The sequence below is a fragment of the Mercurialis annua genome, linkage group LG6, assembly GCF_937616625.2.
Source record: "Mercurialis annua linkage group LG6, ddMerAnnu1.2, whole genome shotgun sequence".
Classification (NCBI taxonomy): domain Eukaryota; kingdom Viridiplantae; phylum Streptophyta; class Magnoliopsida; order Malpighiales; family Euphorbiaceae; genus Mercurialis; species Mercurialis annua.
The window spans coordinates 618,694-638,935 of NC_065575.1; the positions used below are offsets into that span (position 1 = coordinate 618,694).

At 36.8% G+C, this 20,242-nt stretch overlaps 2 protein-coding genes and 1 non-coding gene across 6 annotated transcripts; 1 reads left to right on the plus strand and 2 right to left on the minus strand.

Moving 5' to 3' along the window:
- Window positions 1-662: 662 nt before the first annotated feature.
- LOC126686494 (alpha-glucan phosphorylase, H isozyme) lies at window positions 663-8,586 on the plus strand. Its single transcript, XM_050380552.2, has 15 exons — window positions 663-1,255; window positions 1,546-1,725; window positions 2,214-2,390; window positions 2,466-2,551; window positions 2,732-2,921; window positions 3,123-3,215; window positions 3,477-3,661; window positions 3,793-3,910; window positions 3,990-4,118; window positions 4,554-4,772; window positions 4,861-5,064; window positions 5,793-5,951; window positions 7,118-7,381; window positions 7,813-8,003; window positions 8,260-8,586. The coding sequence occupies exons 1-15, from the start codon at window positions 1,034-1,036 to the stop codon at window positions 8,384-8,386; spliced, it is 2,544 nt and encodes an 847-aa protein (XP_050236509.1). The 5' UTR covers window positions 663-1,033; the 3' UTR covers window positions 8,387-8,586.
- Window positions 8,587-16,582: 7,996 nt separating this feature from the next.
- Window positions 16,583-16,667, minus strand: LOC126654217 (small nucleolar RNA snoR97). Its single transcript, XR_007632473.1, has one exon. It is a non-coding gene; the product is annotated as a small nucleolar RNA snoR97 (small nucleolar RNA).
- A 706-nt stretch (window positions 16,668-17,373) lies between these two features.
- LOC126687321 (serine/arginine-rich splicing factor SR45a) lies at window positions 17,374-20,014 on the minus strand. Of its 4 annotated transcripts, none has more exons than XM_050381854.2 (6): window positions 19,881-20,014; window positions 19,431-19,516; window positions 19,217-19,325; window positions 18,870-19,019; window positions 18,343-18,412; window positions 17,374-18,249 (listed from the first exon to the last, which is right to left on the minus strand). In XM_050381854.2, the coding sequence occupies exons 2-6, from the start codon at window positions 19,514-19,516 to the stop codon at window positions 17,627-17,629; spliced, it is 1,038 nt and encodes a 345-aa protein (XP_050237811.1). In that variant the 5' UTR covers window positions 19,881-20,014; the 3' UTR covers window positions 17,374-17,626. The 4 variants fall into 4 exon arrangements, 3 of the variants coding, with proteins under 3 accessions (XP_050237811.1, XP_050237810.1, XP_050237812.1); XM_050381853.2 differs by having other exon boundaries at window positions 19,419-19,516; XR_007644104.2 differs by lacking the exon at window positions 17,374-18,249 and adding an exon at window positions 18,620-18,731 and having other exon boundaries at window positions 19,419-19,516.
- Window positions 20,015-20,242: the final 228 nt, after the last annotated feature.

A 20,242-nucleotide genomic window follows, 5' to 3' on the forward strand; every position in this document is an offset into this window, starting at 1 on the left:
TTAATATAGGATACACTTGCAATTTACTTTCAATTTGTTCATTAGTAGATTTTAAATAGGGGTAATAAAGAAAAATTGAGTGTAAAATTTAGTTACTTTTTAAAAGTGTAAAATAGTTTTGGGACAAATTTTTTCTCAAAGTGGACAACTCTATTGGGACGGAGGGAGTACTATAAAGCTCATAAATAAATAAGATATCATTGTCCCAAAATAAAATAAAGTAAGATATCATTAATTAAGTTATCATTATATTTTATTTATGTAAAAGAATCTCTTATGATACTTTTGCTTTTTTATGAAATTCATTATATTTTTACATTTTAAGAGTTTGATTTTGTCAATATTAATATCATATTATTAAGAAATAATAGAGTATTGTGATGTATTATGGGATAATTTACACTAATTGTTCTCAAGAGTTGTCAAATATGAAAAATATATGTTAGAAATTTTTTAAGTGGAAATATTCCAATATGAAAAGATGGATAATATTGAAACTAAAAGTCTAAAAATAAAATAAAACTAGTAACATTATAAATTTGAACTATAAATGAAAGCAAAATCTAAAATATGGAATATTCACGGGGATGAAGAACATGGAAAATGAAGTTATGAAGTGAATTCAAGATCCGGAAGCTGAGGCATCTTTCATTGAATGAAGCCACACGTGCACTCTGCTTTTTAGTAGTAAAGAGTATGCAACCCTCATTACGTGCCCATCTCTCCATTCTCCATTCTCACTCCCTCGTCATGTGATTCATTATCTTCCCATTTCAATCAATCTCACTCATCTTTTCTTTTTCATGATTCTCTCTCTGTTTTGTCTTCTTCCCTCTTTACAATTACAAAAGAACCGCATATTCTACAAATATCTCACTTCTTTTTGTTCTAACCTTTCAAAACTCAATCACCCACTTGTTTTTCCTCTCCAAATTCACAATCTTTTTGTTATTTCTGCCACTGGGTCCTCAAAATAAGTAAAAAAGATTCAGCTTTTTTTCTTGTTTTTTATTTTGGGAAGAATCAAGAATCAATGGCTAGTGTAGAAAGCAATGGAAGTAGAAGCATTTCTGTATCAGCAGTTTCTTCCTCTAAAATCCCACCAACTGCAAATCCATTAGCTAATGATCCATCAGAAATTGCTTCTAATATCAATTACCATGCACAATACTCTCCTCATTTCTCTCTTTTCAAATTTGAACCAGAACAAGCTTACTATGCCACTGCTCAGAGTGTCCGTGATCGCCTTATTCAAGTATTTATTTCCTATTTTTACTTATTATATGGTTATTTATTGTTTTAATGTTGTTTTAGTTTTCATATTGATTGTTAATTATGTGTAGTTTATCTGGAAACAGAAAGTTTATGTCTTCAGATGTTCTTAGTTTATCTGGAAACAGAAAGTTTGTGTCTTCAGAAAGTTTATTTTCGAACTTTAGATAAAATATTTTCAATTTTGTTAAAAAAAGTAATGAAGAAAGATTATGGTTGTTTTTGCAATTTATTTGTGATGATGTTTATGTTTTTTTTTTTTAATCTGTGTAGCAATGGAATGAGACCTATCTTCATTATCATAAAGTTGATCCAAAGCAGACGTACTACTTGTCCATGGAGTTTCTTCAAGGACGAGCTTTGACGAATGCAATTGGGAACTTGGATATTCAAGGTGCATATGCTGATGCTTTAAATAAGTTGGGGCATCAACTTGAAGAAATTGTCGAGCAGGTAAGTCTATTGTCGATTTGCATTTATGTTTTGTTTAAATAGTTCTTTTCATAAAACTAATTACTTCTGCTTACAACTGTGCTCACCAAGTTACTGATTATTTAGCTCTCTCTGATCTTTGAAACTAATCATCCCTAGAAATAGCGGGGCTGGAATCCAATTTTGGAATTCTATCGATATGATAACTCGGTATTTATTTTCAAACATGCTCGAAATGGTTTTTTGTTTTTTTGGTAAATGTCTTTCTCAACCTGTATTGTTTCTACTGCCTTGTTGGCATGTGTCCATTGGACGTTAGCAGAGATCATTTCTGATTTGATGGTGTAAAACAAAAGGATCGAGTTCATAAATGTGACTAGTGGATTACTGGATTGTGAAATATGTTTTTGGAAGATCTATGTTAGCTTACGTTTTGTAATCATAATTAAGGTTTATGGAATGTTCATTTATCTTCACTCCTAACATGCGTTCTGCTATTGATATTATAGGAGAAGGATGCAGCACTTGGAAATGGTGGCTTAGGCAGACTTGCTTCATGCTTTCTAGACTCAATGGCAACTTTAAATTTGCCTGCTTGGGGATATGGTCTGAGGTACAGATATGGGCTCTTTAAACAACGGATCGCCAAGGAGGGCCAAGAAGAAGTTGCTGAGGACTGGCTTGAGGTTTGTTCCTACGTCAAATTTTGGCACAAACATCATGTGAACTTGTTGACATTTTAATTGATTGAACTTATGCAGAAGTTCAGTCCCTGGGAAGTTGTCAGGCACGATGTTGTCTTTCCTGTCCGATTCTTTGGTCAAGTCCAGGTCACTCCAGATGGATCGTAAGTGTTAAATTAATTGTGAATCATTTTTTAATTAATTACCTTACTTCAAAGTGCATAATGATTTCTTCCTGTAACAAAGGGCCATAATCACTTTCACATTACAAAGTGTCTATCGGTCCTTTTTATCCTTCCTATGGTGTGCAATTTACTGTGAGGTGGTTCCTCTTGTATATACAGCCGAAAATGGGTTGGCGGAGAGGTCGTGCAAGCCTTAGCTTATGATGTGCCAATTCCAGGATACAAAACCAAGAATACCAATAGTCTTCGTCTATGGGAAGCAAAAGCATCCGCCGAGGACTTCAACCTGTTCCAATTTAATGATGGCAAGTATGAATCAGCTGCACAACTTCATTCTCGAGCTCAGCAGGTCAGTTTTAATTATATCATGAGAAAATGTCATTTTGTCAGCATCTTTTTCATGTGATAAAGAGAATGTCTTAGTTTCTGATCATAAAAGGTGTTTGCATAATATCTAATGTTAAATAAAGAAAAATTTAACATATAATAAGGCATGCATAGCTGTCTAATATTCCAATTTTTGCCAAAAGCTTAACCTGTGTTTATGCAGATATGTGCAGTCCTCTATCCCGGGGATGCAACAGAAGATGGAAAGCTTTTACGACTAAAACAACAGTATTTCCTTTGTAGCGCATCACTTCAGGTAGGGGAATTAACCATGTTCTTTGATCTTTTTTTTATTCATTTTGTTCATGGCTTGTGGTACTCTCCATCATGTGTATGCTTAAGCACATACTCTCTTTGATTTTCCCTTGATAAATGGATTGAAATTGAGCGGATGTTTTTGAGAAAGTAGTAACAAACTCATGTTTCTCTTTGTTCTAATATTTCATTTGTATCATTGTATGTCTGGGTGTTAGGGTAATTTTCTTCACAGCCTACTCTAACTTATGACCAAATGCAGGATATCATTCTCAGATTTAAGGAGAGAAGAACTGGGAAGGGATCATGGGACTGGTCTGAATTTCCCAGCAAAGTTGCAGTACAAATGAATGATACTCATCCTACTCTTGCAATTCCAGAGCTTATGCGATTACTAATGGATGATGAAGGACTTGGATGGGATGAAGCTTGGGAGTTGACAACGAGGTGACTTTTCACTTGATTTTCTTTATGTGTCTCTCTTGTAGTGCTTCTTCTTTTATGAATTTTCTCCACAACGTACCTTTCATTTATCTACTGAGATATTGACGGATATTTGAAAATTATTAATTAAACAGGACTGTCGCTTATACCAATCACACAGTCCTTCCTGAAGCACTGGAGAAGTGGTCACAAGCAGTGATGTGGAAACTTCTTCCACGTCATATGGAGATTATAGAAGAAATAGACAAGAGGGTATATGATCTCACTTTTTGCATTCCTGAATATTTAAACATGTACTTCACTATTTGAAAATAAAATGAAAATTATGCAGTTCATTGCGATGATACGTAGCAGTAGAGTTGATCTTGAGAGCAAGCTTCCGAACATGCGCATCTTGGATAACAATCCTCAAAAGCCGGTTGTTCGGATGGCAAACTTATGTGTAGTTTCTTCACATACGGTAAGAGATCCAATTCTGTGGAATTCCAAAGACTCAGCATTTAGAATTGAATTGATAACTGATAAGCATGTTGATCACACTATTTAATGATGATAACTTTGAACTGGCCAGTGGGCATGATATATACTTGCAGATAGTTTCCCGTAGCTCAGAACCTCCTTTTATCAGAACTCGATATTATTCTGGTTAAGACTTTAAAATTTTACCCAAGCATATAATTGTTTTATAAAACAATGTTTTTCATACCTGCTTGTCATCCTCTTATTAGTTTTTCTTATTTTGCTCATGGTCTACTAATTTTTAGAAGTCCCTAGGCATCATCACTCAACTGGAAACCCCTAAACTTGGATAATTTCTTGCCTTTGTTCTCTTCTGTCCTCTTTAATTTATTGAACTTTGCTTCATCTAAAATTTCAAAGTAACTCAAATTTGCAGGTTAATGGTGTTGCCCAGTTACATAGTGATATCTTAAAAGCTGAACTGTTTTCAGACTACGTCTCAATATGGCCGAAAAAGTTCCAAAATAAAACAAATGGCATAACCCCTCGCCGGTGGCTCCGTTTTTGTAGTCCTGAGCTCAGTAACATTATCACAAAATGGTTAAAAACTGACAAATGGGTTACCAACCTTGACCTGCTTGTAGGTCTTCGAGAAGTAAGTATCTGGCTATCTGCTACTACACGTGTGAATGAACTTTGAAATGCTTCCATTTGTTATTAATTATGGGTGTTCTTTTAAATAGTTTGCAGAGAATTCAGACCTCCAAGCTCAATGGGACTCTGCCAAGATGGCTAATAAGCAGCGTTTGGCACAGTACATATTGCGAGTGACAGGTGAAAGCATCGATCCAGATAGTCTGTTTGACATACAAGTAAAGCGAATCCATGAGTACAAAAGGCAGCTTATGAATATCTTGGGTGCCGTCTATAGGTACAAGAAATTAAAGGTACAAGGTCTCCGCTTTCTTCCTTTTTCTTTCTTTCTCCTCTTTCATGTTTCTTTCTTCTTAATAAACGACTATCTAATTCAAATAAACCAGCATATGGCCCTGCTTAGCAATATATCGCATAATGGTTTATCAGTTTAGGATCCAATATCTGTTGTTTCTCTACTCAGTGTTTGTAGGCTGTAGCAATTTGTGATGCCAAAGCCGTATTTCCTCCTTAGTTGCGGACACCACACTGCAAAGTAATGGATGGGGATTATTATTTTAATTGTATTTTTCCCCATCAACACATTTGTCATCATCTTTCATTGTTATACTGCAATTTTTTTATTTTTTTTCTTTTGAATATTCTTTCTGATGAAAATAAATTATGACAAAAATTTCCTTCTTACTGTAGCTTCATTTTTAAATGTTAGGCTATGCTATGCTCTAGGTGATTAGAACTGGTGACGAGCCAAATTTGTGGTGAAATTGCTGCTGGTTTTAGTGATTGAGTTTTTGTTTCTTATTAATTGTACTGTATGTGAGAGCTTCCTGATGAGAAGTTAGAAATGCAGTTTCTAGTTTAGGTGAGTGGAGTTGATTTCTGAGGAAGTTATTGCTTGTTTTTAAATGATCGAAGCTATCACGCGTTTGTATCACCATATTCCATGCTTAATACTCTTTATCGTTTGATTTTGCGTGACTCAATTGCTAATTTTGGATTTCCTTTATATGGACTCTGGCAGGAGATGAGTGCTGAAGAGCGGAAAAAGACAACTCCGCGCACTATTATGATTGGAGGAAAAGCATTTGCAACTTACACGAATGCTAAAAGGATAGTGAAGCTGGTAAATGATGTTGGTGCTGTTGTCAACACTGATCCTGAAGTCAATAGCTATTTGAAGGTAATCAGTTTAAATTGGATGTTGGGTGAATATAATGCTCTTGGTACATTATAAAACAGTTCCTATACTAGCTTGGACTTGGCCCATTCATCAATCATCTCCAAACAAATGAGCTTTAACAAATTTGCTCAGCTAAGCATTTAAACTGTTAAGAAAATCTTGTTTTATTTGCTAGTCTAAGAGTTGAGATGTCAATAGAAGCCATTGTATCAATTAACCAAAAGGTCCAAAACCTGAACTCTTCGAAATTGTTGTTCATGTGTGCTGCCCAAAAAGCGTACTTTAACGTGGAAACTTCATTTGTCTAATTGAGTCGAGCAAAGTGTTGTTTAAAGTTAGCTCTTCATCAAATGACATCTGAAAATTAGTCATGAATGAGAACTGAGCTGATAGGGCTTTCATCAGGGAAACTTAATTCCTTGCTGACTTTATATTGAGACTTTGACTGCACCTGTAGACCTTGATTTAGCTAGCAATATTATTAGATGGGGAGAAATCTAATATGGCGATGTGTGCAGTAATGCTTTTAGAACATCACCTATTTTCCAGGTTCACTTTTAAAACTACTTGTTCCTCAAAACCTTGTAATTGACGGGGAATATCCCCATTCAGACCATGTGAACTACATCCTGAAAGACTAGCCCATCAACCCACTGTCAGCCTCCCACTTCAGTTGTAATGTTTTTTTTTAATGAAAAGTTGGGTCGCCATGGTATTTATTGATAATCCTCACTTATGGTGGAGGGAAGCCGTGGTTAGAAAGGCCAAGAGAGATAACAAATAGAGGCAAAAATAAATCCTCTCAAGGCATTAAGAAAAGTGATGTTTAGTGATACAATTTTCTCGGAGACCTTCAGTTTCTGGTATTCAGCTATTTTCTGTTAGACTTGTCTTTCTGCTTAGCTATTGAATTGCTAGAAGTCTTAACTGATTACTAAAAAATGATCCTGGACCTATTTTCCATGAGGATTGACAAGATCTTGAGATAGATACTTAATCATAAATTTTAAATCTTGCATCAAATCACCAGTCCATTTGAATTTTGTTACTATACCCAGTTATTTTACATTTAAAGCAATGTGTTTCATCCACAGAAATGATAAGCACATATGTACTCCTACTGTGCATTAACAACGTATGATTTGCACTCAAAAATTTGTTTGCAGATAGTATTTGTTCCAAATTACAATGTATCTGTAGCAGAGATGCTGATTCCGGGAAGTGAGCTATCACAGCATATTAGTACCGCAGGAATGGAGGCAAGTGGCACAAGCAACATGAAGTTTGCACTCAATGGTTGCCTTATAATAGGAACACTCGACGGGGCTAATGTGGAAATCAGAGAGGAAGTAGGGGAGGAAAATTTCTTTCTTTTTGGTGCAACAGCCGATGAAGTCCCTAAACTGCGCAAGGAAAGAGAGGATGGACTGGTAAGAACATCTTCGACTAACACTGGCATTGTTACTGCAAGTTGAATCCCGATTTTACTTTTACAAATTTTCAGTGATGAGTGACTGAACTTGTTGAAAACAAGATCTAGTTAATCACTTCGAATCATCAGTCGTTTATATTCTGTAATGAATTTGTTTAGATAATGAGTTAAAATGAGCTAGTAAATTACTTCAAGTCATCAGTCATATATACTCTATCGGATTTGTTTCGATAATGTGAGTCATTCTTTGTGGCTTGTGCATAGGAAGAAAAAGGATAGTATGAAAATCTAATTCGATAATTTGATTTTTCAGATTGTTTTGTTCTGTTGCTTAGAAATTAAATTTCTTAATTTTCCACTCTTTCATTTATTGATTCCATAGTGAGATGAACTGTGTTTTCTTGTCTAATACTTTGGCCAATTTTGCAGTTCAAACCAGATCCTCGCTTTGAAGAGGCCAAGCAATTCGTTAGAAGCGGAGCATTTGGAAGCTACGATTACAATCCACTTTTACAGTCTCTCGAGGGCAACTCTGGTTATGGTTGTGGTGATTATTTTCTTGTCGGGCATGATTTCCCAAGCTATTTGGACGCACAGGACAGAGTAGATGAAGCTTACAAGTAAGATACCGAGTGTTTTAGTTCTGAATTTGACTTAATTTTAAGATTCATATTGCTGCGACAGGATGCCTTGACAAAATAACCCAATTACCAGACAAAAAGACGATCACTTAAGCCTGTAGGGATGGAAAATTTGTTTTACAAGCCTTCCTTTTATTTCCTTTTCCATGACCCTGCAATGAGACACCTAGATTTAATATGTAAAGTCAAGTGAACCGGTCACTGATCTGCGGAAAACTCGAAATGTTGCTTGCAGGGATCGCAAGAGGTGGTTGAAAATGTCAATATTAAGCACCGCTGGCAGCGGAAAATTCAGCAGCGATCGCACAATTGCTCAATACGCCAACGAGATATGGAATATAAAGGAGTGCCGGGTACCGTAATCGCCGAGAATCCAGAAAAGAAAATAGTTATCATGTAAGACCTGAATAGAAGCAGATGCTGTAAACAAGTTCAGCTATTACATTGTGCTCCAATTTAGCGCTCATTCAAGTTACTGCAGTGCTATGCCAATGTAACCATGCTAAAGCCTAAAAATATTGTTTGTTATTTATTTATTTAATAAGTTTATATGTTCCTTTTATCCCATAAAGAAATAAGCTTAACACATTCGTATGTCTTTTATAACTTTTAGTTATGTGTTTGTACAAGAGATGAATATAGTTATAGATAAAATTTTAGATAGACTCGGTTACTAAAAATATTTTCGAGGTAGCAACACGAAGTTCACGTACATAGTTAACCAATGTGGTCGAGTTTGGTTAGTTTCAGGACCCGTGATTTTGAAACATTCTTGTAATTTTCCACTCTTGTTCTATGACTGAATATGTGACTTTGATTAACGGCCGGAATATTTTCCGGCCGGCCGTTTCCTAAGAACAGACCCCCGGGGTGGTCTGTTCTTCACTCAAGAACAAACCATCACTCGAAGAACAAAGGTGGTGGCCGGGAAAAACAATTCCGGCCATAGCCAGAGGCAGTGGTGGCCGGAGGCAGGTGGCCGGCGATTAGGGTAGGGGGTGAAGTGGTTTTTTTAAGTTTATTTGGGTTTGATTTGAATGGTTGGGTTGAATTAATTTTTAATTTTTTTAATTGTATTATTGGGGGTATTTTAAATTATTTGGTGTTTTTGGTGAGGTGTCACCTGACACCGAACATGGATTGATATGAAGTCCTGACATTTGAAAATCGCTGCCACGTCACCCTTTTTTTTACAAAAATCGGTGATTTTTGGTCTCAGGGGGTTTTGTGAGCGCTGTCACAAAAATCATGGGGTTTAGCGCCCGTTTTGTGTCCGTAACCCTAAAGTTCAGGGGCCATGGGTGATTATTAACTAAAGATTTAGAAATTTAAAATGGATAGTAAAAAAGTAAATGTTAGAGAAAAAAACAATATTTTATATAAAAAGCCCTATTTTTTAATGTGAAGTGCTAAATGGCCTGGATATCTTTGTACCTGAATTCTTTTCTTTTATAAATAAGGTTTTATTGTGCAAATATATTCTTTCAGTATGCATTTATGTTTGTTAGTAATTGGCTCTAACTGACTCTCTTGAGTAACTCTCGAAATGAACAGGAATGGAGCACCTGCACAGAGAATAATGTGAGAAGAAATCAAGCTGGGTTAGTTTGGAAACCACTCCAATAATAAAGTCAATATATTGTACAAGAGATTAAGGTAATTTTGTAAAGATGTGAATAGCTAACCTCTGCTCACTGCTGAAATGAGAATATTTATAGCTTTCCTTTGATGGATAACTGTTAAACGTTGTTTGCCCCCGTTTATCGAGAAATGCGGACGAGGCCCACGATGTCACGTCCCGGTGTGAATGTAGATCACTCGCCCAGTTCTGGAAGTAGCTCAGTCTCGATGGACTAGGCGGGTTAGGATGTCGACGCGCCTAGTCACAAATATAGCTCGGTAACACTGCCATGACAAATTTAGACTCATGTTTGTGATAATTTTCTGTGTTTTGAACTTTTTACCTGTAATTTTCCTTTTTTTTTATCTATATATCTACCTATCTTTGAAAAAAAGAAAAATATTATCGAAATCTTTTTATAAGACAAACAAAAAAAACGTGATAATTATTTCTAATTAAATATTAAATTTTTTCGCAATCATATATATGATTTAAAATTTATACTATAAAATTAAAAATATTCAATTATTACTTTGTTAAGTAATTGCCAATTATACCAAGTTATTTAAAATAATATATAAAATAAATAAGCAATTCCACAATACTCAATTTTAATTTTTTAATATGTATTTTTAATTCAAATAATATATATATATTCAACTAGTGGAGGAAGTTTTGGAGAAAGAAAACATAGAAGAAGATGCAGCTGTAGAGATGTTGGGAAATAATTCAGGAGAGGCAATAGCCAATCTTGAGGATGATGTTAACAAAGATGAATCGGAGAGCATGAAGGCTGGTACGAGTGAGAAAAGCTTGAATAATACTGGATCTAGGATAGGGGTGAAACCAGGTTCTGAGATCAACCCTAACGAGTTAGTTGAGGAAGAAGATAGAGTTGGAAAAGTAGAGGAGAAGGCTGTGGAAGCAAAATCTTGGAGATCTCTTTTCACGGCAAATAGAGAAAAGGAGAATGGGGAGGAACTGCAATATCATCCACCATCTGTGAGTAATGGGAATAGAGTGGTCAAGTTCCACTCTACTGAGATCAGTGAAGAAGAAGAGAAATGGAAGAAAACTCTGGTTTGTTCTGTGATAGGTACGGAACCAAAATTCTTTAGGTTTCAGAATTTCTTAATGAATCGATGGCGTAAGGATGGGTTGGAGGAAGTGATTCAGGTTAATCCTAAGATGTTCCTTCTTAAGTTTGATGATGAAGTGAGTAAAAGGCAAGCTCTATATGATGGTCCAGTTTTCTTCGATAGAAGACCGGTTGTGTTACAGCCTTGGAAGAAGAGAATGAGTTTCCAGATTGATGAGATGATGAAGGTTCCTATTTGGATCCAGTTTCCAAATCTCCCATGGGAGTTCTGGACGCCAAATATGTTGGGTAGAATTGCTAGCCTGTGTGGAAGGCCGATGTATACGGACCAGTGTACTAGTGACCTTTCGAGGTTATCATATGCTAGAGTTTTAGTAGAGATGGAGGTGTTTGGGGACTTTCCACCGGAAGTAATATTAGAGGATGAATTAGGGAATCAGATTGTTCAGAAAGTTCACTATGAGTGGAGACCTCAGGCTTGTACTAAGTGTAAGGTTATGGGGCACAATACTCAGCAATGTAAAGACAAAGAAACTGTTCAAAAGATCTGGAAGCAGAAGGAGACAGTAAAGGAAGTGAATGTGGCAGTGGAAGGTAGTAAGGAGGATGAGGGTAAGGTAGCTATGGATTCAAGCCAGAGCAAACCCATGGCTAATGAACCTCAGAAAATGATTACTAAGAGCCCTGTCTCTAAAGGAAAAACTAAAGTGATTGTTAACACTCAAGCTGGCCTGGTTAATACTATGGTAGCAGGTGGATCCAGAATTGGAGCAGTTGGAGTTATTGGAGATAAGAGGGTTAGAAAACCTAACATTCCCCCCGACAGGGGTAAATGATAGGTGTTTGGAATATTAGGGGTCTTAATGACCCCATTAAGCAAATAGAGGTGAAGAATTGGATTGCTAAAAACCAGTTAACTCTATTTGCTATTGTGGAGACTAGAGTGAGGCAGATTAACATTGAGAAAGTGTGGAAGAAGATGGGTCTTAAGGGTTGGAAGTTGATTCATAATGGGGATTGTAGCAATTTGAGTAGAATTTGGGTGATTTTTAAGGAAGATATGTGGAATGTAATTTGCTTGAGGAAGTCTGAGCAATTAATTCACATTAATGCAATAGGGGATGGGAAAGACATTGTTTGCTCTTTCATTTATGGAGCAAATGATGCTATTAACAGGAAGAATTTATGGAAAGACCTTACTGAGATCTCTAGAGATTGTAATGAGGCTTGGAGTGTTATGGGTGACTTTAATGCCCTGCTAACAGATAGTGAAAGATGTGGAGGCAATCCTGTTAATCAAGAAGACTGTGATGATTTTAAGAGTTGTATTGAGATGACTAATTTGATTGAACTAAAGTGGTCAGGCAGTCTGTTTACATGGACTAATAACCAAGAAGGAAGCAACAGGGTATGGAGGAAGATAGACAGGGTTCTTGTCAATGAAAACTGGATGCAGAGATTTGAGTGCGCTGAGGTCAAAATCTTGAGCCAAGGTATTTCAGATCATACTCCCCTTATTATTATGTTCAATGATCCTGTTGTTCATAAACCCAAGCCTTTTCGTTTCTTTAATATGTGGTGTGAGTGCCCCGAATTTATGAATATTATTAGAAATGGTTGGAATAGAGGTGTGAGTGGTCATAAGATGTTCACTGTTATTCAGAAGTTGAAGATGCTTAAACATGATTTGAAAAGCTTGAATAGATCCAAGTTCAGTGACATTTCTAACCAAGTTATTAGTAGTAGGAGTAGAGTTGAAGATACTCAGAGAAGAGTCCAGATGGACCCTCTAAATGCTATGCTTTTGGATGAAGAAAAAGCTAGTGTTAAGCATTTAAAGCAGTTGCTAAGATGGGAAGAGGTGTTTTATAGACAGAAATCTAGGGTTCAGTGGATTGAGTTGGGGGATTTGAATACTGCTTTCTTCCACAAGTCTGTCAAACAAAGGAATTCAACCAACAGAATTAGCCATTTATGTATTGATGGTCAGATGGTTACTGATCAGGCTAGCATAACTGACAATATAGTTAGTTACTATAAAAACCTGTTTGGTAACTACAAGAATAGAACTTGCAATGTCAATTTCAGGGTATTAAACACTGGGGTGAGTATTAGAGAGGAGGACAGTATCAGGATTTGTCAACCTGTGACTAATGAAGAGATCAAGAATGCTATGTTTAGCATTAGCAATGATAAAGCTCCAGGGGCAGATGGTTTTGGCAGTTTATTTTTCAAGAAGAGTTGGGATATAGTGGGAAATGATATTTGTGAAGCCATCAGAGATTTCTTTGAGAATGGATACTTTCTGAAGCAGTTGAACAGCACTATCATCACCATTATCCCTAAAATTGATAATGCAGATAAGCTAAGTGACTTCAGGCCTATTTCTTGCTGCAATGTACTTTATAAGTGCATAACCAAAATTATCTCAACCAGATTGAGGATGTGCCTGGGATATTTGGTGGATAAGGCTCAGTCTGCCTTTGTGCCAGGAAGGAAGATAGGGGATAACATCCTCCTTGCTCATGAATTAGTGTATAACTACCATAGGAGCAAAGGAAAGAAGGACTGTGCCATGAAGATAGACTTGAGGAAAGCCTATGACTCAATTAATTGGGATTGCATTGAAGAGATTTTGATAGGTCTTAAATTCCCAGATAAATTCATTAAATGGATTATGACTTGTGTTAGGACCCCTGTTTACTCTGTGATGATTAATGGTAGTCCTGAAGGTTTTTTCAAGGGGGCATGTGGAATTAGGCAGGGAGATCCTATGTCTCCCTTGCTGTTTGTTTTGGTGATGGAGTATCTTTCCAGAGCCTTGCATAACATTCAAGACAATGAATTTGATTATCATTCTGGTTGCAAAGCTTTAAAGATTAAGCATATGTGCTTTGCAGATGATTTGTTCATCTTTTGTAAGGGAAAGCTGAGAAGTATCAAGCAGATTGCTCAAGTGTTGGATCATTTTCATGAGGTGTCTGGCCTGCAAGTGAATAACCAGAAGAGCTGCATCTATTTCAGCAGTGTGGAGGTGAGCATTAGGAAGGAAATCCTGAATGAGATTAAGTTTCAGGAGGGATCCCTACCTATCAGATACTTAGGTGTGCCTTTAATTAGCAAAAGGTTATCTAAGGAGGATTGCAATGCTCTTGTTGAGAAGATTACTAAAAGAATTTCTCACTGGACTATGAGACACCTATCCTATGCTGGTAGACTTCAGCTAATCAACGCTGTCTTATTCAGCATCCAAGTTTTCTGGAGTACTATGTTTGTTCTTCCTGTGGCAGTTATAAGAGGGGTTGAAAGAATCTGTAAGAACTATCTTTGGAAAGGTTCAGCTGATTACAAATATGGCAATCTGGTGGCTTGGAAGGATGTGTGTAACCTCAAGAAAGAAGGAGGTTTGGGAGTCAAAGATCTCAGGTTATGGAATAAAATGGCTGTAATGAGGCAGATTTGGGATCTGGTGACTATAAAAGACTCTCTTTGGGCTCTGTGGATCATTAAGAACAAACTTAAGTTGATAAGCTTTTGGGGCATCACTAAACCCCTGTGTGCAAGTTGGAGCTGGAGGAACTTAATTAAGCTCAGAGATATGGCTAAGAGTTGCTTCACTTACAAGCTTGGAGAAGGTGATATTTCCTTCTGGTTTGACCCCTGGTTTGATGGCAGATCTTTAGTTGAGGTGTTTCCAGAAATTTCAATTGAGGATTCTGATATCCCTAGGAATGCTTGTGTTAAAGATCTTTTTAGCAGAGGTAATTGGCATCTCCCTGATCCCATAGATGACCATACTGCTAAGGCTTGGAATGAGATCAAAGAGAAGTATATTGTTAACAGTTCAATCAAAGACTGTATTATTTGGAATGCAAACAAAGCAGGTAAGTTCTCCATTATCTCTGCTTGGTTTCATTTTAGAGAGAACAAACCAAGTGTTTCATGGTGGAAAGTTTTGTGGGGAAAAGGGTATGTGCCTAGACATACTTTTGTTGCTTGGCTGGTGATTAAGAAGAAAATCAGAACTAAAGATAGGCTTAAAAAATGGGGATATATCCAGGATGATACCTGTGTTTTCTGCAAAGGAAGTGTGGAGTCTGTAGAGCATCTGTTTTTTAACTGTGATATAACTAGTAATATCATTGGTTGTGTTTTAAAAGCTTGTTTGATTAATAGACAGCCTGGTATCTGGAGTAGGGAATGGGCTTGGTTTGGAAAGAAAGCTGTGGGCAAGAATATTCTGGCAAGTATTAGAAGAATGGCTTTTGTTTGCGCTATCTACCACATTTGGAGAGGTAGAAACAGAATTGTGTTTGAGAAGGAGGTGATTGATGCCAGAATGATTAAACATTGGATCAGACAAGATGTACTTATGAAGATGTATGGTAAAAGAAGTCTGAATCTTAGTTTTGCTGAGTTGTATAGGAACTGGATTAATTTTGTATAGCTTTGTGGTCCTTAGCGTTTTATAAGCTATTGGATCTGTAGTTTTGCTTAGTTTTGAGCTTTAATACAATGGTACTTTTACCAAAAAAAAAAATATATATATATTTGCTCCTCTATCGACTAATAGAGAAATTTAATTGTATTTGTATTTAATTTAGAGAAAGTTGTATGGTTAAATCCTAAACATACGTTAGCTAACTATGAGATTGTCACGTGAAAAAAAAAATTACATCTTATATTTAATGCCAAGTTATATTTTATCCTCTTTAAAATTTTGAAATTCATGCTAAAAGAGAATTTCACTTTAAATGGATTAAAATAATTAACAATTATGTAAAATTAGATAGGTTTTGTTGAAATTCTTGCTCAAGTTGGAGAAGATGAATCAAACTTGGAAACTGGAGATTCCGTGTTCGAAGGAAAGAATGTTATGAATCCACACAACAATTCGGACCGGGATACTTTTTCTCTTTCCAGAGGAATTGGTTTCTGAGAACTTTCAGGAATTTTCACCTTCTGGGATTGAGAGTATTGTTAAGCAAGGGGATGTATGGGGCATTGTATTTGACAACCAAGCTTCTATGCCTAGTTTCAGAGTACAGTGATGTATACCGATGCATTTTCCAATTCCAAATGAAATCCAGAAGTACTAACTTATTCTGTCAATAGATTAAAGCTAATAATAGTAATAATTAAAATTACAAGATTTAATGTTAAACAATATGGTTTCCTTTTGAAGTATCATTTAGACACCATGGATTGAAAATGACTACAGAATTGGCAAAACTCATACAGTAGCCCCTCTACTTTATCATTTTTATTCGAACGACCCCTACTCCAAAGTTGTTTACGTCTGGATCCTTGTACGTGGCAAAATCTAATTTTTACGCCCTCACTTGGACGGAATTTGACAAGTGTATCTCACTTGCCGTCAAAGAGAGTCGAATAAATAATCCATCAATTTTTATGCCACGCATGCAGTAGTCAGATGTTAAATGGTGGGCCATGAACAAAAAGCAGAGAAAAAATTTATTATTTCTTAGTACAAAAAAATATGATCATTCATACAAAATTATGCAGATTCATGTATTTGCAAAGGGATGAAATCAAGAATAGCTTACACCAGTAACAATGTAAATGCGTGCAGCATGCCTATTTCTTACAAAACACTGACATTCTCAAAAACTCTATGGACCACATGAAAACAGAGCATCTCCAACATCCTTCATCTCCATTGTACACAAAATGGCCGAGCTTCATATACAAAGAATTTTCTCAGCGGCAATTTACCAAACACTTGATAGGTATGCAGCAAAATCCACCAGCAAACTGAAATTAATGAAACAAGAAACAAGAAACCAATTAGAACAAATGAAACAAAATAGTTGCAGAAATTTTAGTGTTGTTGTATGAAAGATGAAGGTAATGACAACACAAAATTTTATGAGTTTTTCAGACCCTAATCCCATCACAAAGATACAAGAGTATAGTTAAAACTCGATCGGCATCGGCAGGATCGTTGAGGATGGTGGAGGTGAAAAGGCGGCGAGTGGCGGAGATTAAAAGTAGGAGAGGCACTGTATTTATGGGAGGTTTAACATAAGAGTTAGATTTTGTTCGATAATTGACAGGGCAAAGACATGCGAGGAGCAACAGATGGCAGAGGCGGCGGTAGCAGCAGAAACGTCGAATCTAGATCGGTTTCAGGCACCATAAAAGTGAGGTAGAGTTTGGTTTTCAGTTGGCAGAGGCGGCGGAGAGGTTGCTGGACCGTCGAGGATGGCGAAGGCGAAAAGGCGACGGAGAGGTTGCTGAACCGTCGAAGATGGAGAAGGCAAAAAGGCGATGGAGAGGCGGAGTTTTGTTTTCAGTTTGTTACAAAACTGAGTTTCGGAGAAGATGGTAAAATATCAATTTGCTCCTTCAAATTTTCTTTCTTTATTTAAAGGGAATGTTGATGTGGCATTATGTAATATTTTTTTTCAAAGTTAACGGCAGTTTTCTTAGTTAACGGTGAGATACACTTGCCAAATTCCGTCCAAGTAAGGGCGTAAAAATTGGATTTTGCCAAGTACAGGAATCCAAACGTGAACAACTTTGAAATAGGGGCCTCTCGAATAAAAATGATAAAGTAGAGGGGCCTCTGTATGGGTTTTGCCAACAGAATTCTAGGACAAGTTAAATGATTCTTAAATTTTTCCATCTCCATCATCAATAACCAGTCAAAACAATTTACAAGAACAAAATATGACCAGTGAAGCTAACAATTTTTAGTACAAAGCTACCATAATAATGTCTACTAACATTACAACTCAACAATTATTCAGAAGACAGGCTTTTAATCTATACGAAGCTATATTCCACACCGAGCCATGAAGGGAAGAACTACAAGCCACATGTTCCGTAGAAATACAGTAGCACCCAAATTTCCACTCCTCAAGATGAAGGAGAACCAGACCTAGAACCAGATCTGGAACTAGGACTCGCACTGGGACTCCTAGAGTAACTAGGTTCACGCTTTGGCGAAGCCATAGCCCTTCGAGATCTACTGCTTGAGCTCTTCCTCACTCTTGGAGACGGGCTTCTAGAGTAACTCCGCCTCGGTGAAGCCATAGCCCTTCGAGATCTACTGCTTGAGCTCTTCCTCACTCTTGGAGACGGGCTTCTAGAGTAACTCCTCCTCGGTGAAGGGGAGAGGCTAACAGAGTAGCCCCTCCTCGGACTAGGAGAAATGCTGCGTGAGTAGCTCCTTGCACTTCTCCTTGACCTTCGAGGTGGACTATAAGAATCAGAGTCATGCCAATGTCTTCTATAGTACCGGTCGACAGGTGAGTCATACCTCGAATCACGCCTGCTGTAAGGAGATTGAGATTGAGAGTAAGACCGATGTCGGCGACTGTAATAATATGGTGAATATGATCGGAGACGGCCTCTGTAGTAGGGAGAATACGACCTACTCCTACTGCGCTCAGATGAATAACGTGAACCACTTCGGCTCCTTCGATAAGAAGGATAGCTGGGAGACCGACAGGGAGAATAACTTGGTGTATTGCGTCGCACTGCAACAAACAACTCAGTTTAGAAACATTAGAAATACAATGAACACCTGAAACTCAAAGGAGCATCACCAACATATTATGTGAGCCACTTACACTTGCCACGAATTGTTCTAAGCCCCATGTATCTTCCAGGAGTAGGAGTTCGTCCTCTTCGCCTCTTAGCCTAACAGAAGATAATTGGATCAATTCATCAATTTATGCCACATCATGTCAAATAATAGTACACCAATTTTCTTTTTCTTTTTTCATCCACATACATATAAAATTAGAACTCAAAGAAAAATAATTGATAAAAATAAATAATGGTCCATAAACTTAAATAGCTGAACTTTTAATTGCTAAATAAAGAGAGAAATGCAGGGCATCCAACCCTAACAATCTGATACTGCTTGATCTGTTTTTGAGTTGTTTGGTTAGTTGTGGTAAGAACTTTGAAGTTTGATGAAGAGCTGCTACACACAGCTGACCTGCTGCCAGAAAAACTTCAAGTGCAAAGCAAACAACTTTCAAACTCACAAGAAGCAAATCATCCAGAATACTCAAGACAAATTTAACTATATCAAAGTAGCCAAGCCAAAAAATACGAGTTGGCTCTCATGAACAAAAAGCGAAGATTTTACCTTCTCCACCGTGATAACTCGGCCTTCAAGAACTGAGCGATTCAAGTACTTAATGCAACGATCAGCCTCCGCAAGAGAGGACATGGTTATAAAACCAAATCCACGAGATTCTCTAGTCCATGGATCAGCCACGAGTTGCACATCAATCACCTACAACACCAAATATCTAATGTTTAGAGCACAGCAACAAAACAGAACTCATCCTTAAATCCAGAAACAAAGGGCTTGCTTTTTTCACGACTACTTATAAATCCAATACGGTTCTATTGTGAGGAAAATTTATAGTGTCTCCAGATTGTAATGGAAAGATCAAAAGATAGATAAGATATTATTTATCCGGGACACACCTCTCCCTCAGTAGAAAAATGCTTCTCAAGATCTCTCTTGGTGATCCGAGGTGACAGCCCTGTCACATACAAATTGTTACCAGGATTTTCCACATCCCTCGACGGACTCCTGCTAACCAATTTAAAACACAGTAAGCAATGACCTAATCACATCCCAACCGCCACAAAATAAACAAAAACAACAATGCTCAGCAATTATTACCTCGACCTTGACCTCGACAAAGACCTAGACACCGACCTGCTGTACCGCCTGTATGGGGAAGGCGAAGCGGAATACCTTGACCTTCTAGAGTAAGACATCTGGTGCAGTAGCAAGACAATAAAAACAGGCTAAATCTTAATAAATCATAACAAATGAAGAATAAAATTGAACTAACAGGACTTAGGTTACATTCGTACTCAATTTCAAATTCGGCTTCTGAGCCTTAAAATTCCGTAAAATCAGTCAATTAAAATTTATTTTCAGTATGTTTAACAAACTCGAGAAATTAAAAACTAACTAATTCAAGAACTAAATCACTGACCACAAATGAACATAATTAGTAAAAAAAATCAAGAACATATGAATTTACACTAATTGAATTGCGACTAAATCTAAACTGCGAAAAATAAACTGATAAATTTGAAATTGAATCAGAAAAAATAACAGTTTTTAGGAACTTACTCTATAGAATTGGATGCTTAAATTCCTTGTTCGTATCTGGTAAGTTCTTGGGGATAGAGGTAAATGAATGGGATTGGAATTTAGAACATGAGAGAAACTTCTAGAGATACGGACGCCGAAGTTTGAATTAAATCTAATTCAATTCTCAAATAAAGTCCGCGATTTATTTTTGCCAAACTACGTCGCTTTTTGTTATTTGGCTTCCACTGCTGGCCGACCACTTGGTGTAATCAGAATGAGACACGTCAGAGGAGCTTTTTCATCTTAATTCATTTTCTTGCTGCAAAACGTACAGATTGGCCCCTCGAAAATATTTAAAGTGGAGTGCTAACATAATGTGTTTTTTTTTTCAATTTTTAGCA

What these genes read in the sequence shown, in the direction of transcription:
- LOC126686494 (XM_050380552.2), top strand. Translation starts at nt 1,034, where the DNA reads ATGGCTAGTGTAGAAAGCAATGGAAGTAGAAGCATTTCTGTATCAGCA. An exon ending in ATAGGTACAAGAAATTAAAG is followed by an intron (nt 5,065 to 5,792) that starts GTACAAGGTCTC and finishes GGACTCTGGCAG; the next exon opens with GAGATGAGTGCTGAAGAGCG. An exon ending in AGGAAAGAGAGGATGGACTG is followed by an intron (nt 7,382 to 7,812) that starts GTAAGAACATCT and finishes CCAATTTTGCAG; the next exon opens with TTCAAACCAGATCCTCGCTT.
- LOC126687321 (XM_050381853.2), bottom strand. Translation starts at nt 19,516, where the DNA reads ATGTCTTACTCTAGAAGGTCAAGGTATTCCGCTTCGCCTTCCCCATAC. An exon ending in GAGTTATCACGGTGGAGAAG is followed by an intron (nt 18,413 to 18,869) that starts GTAAAATCTTCG and finishes ATCTTCTGTTAG; the next exon opens with GCTAAGAGGCGAAGAGGACG. An exon ending in TAGAACAATTCGTGGCAAGT is followed by an intron (nt 18,250 to 18,342) that starts GTAAGTGGCTCA and finishes TGTTTGTTGCAG; the next exon opens with TGCGACGCAATACACCAAGT.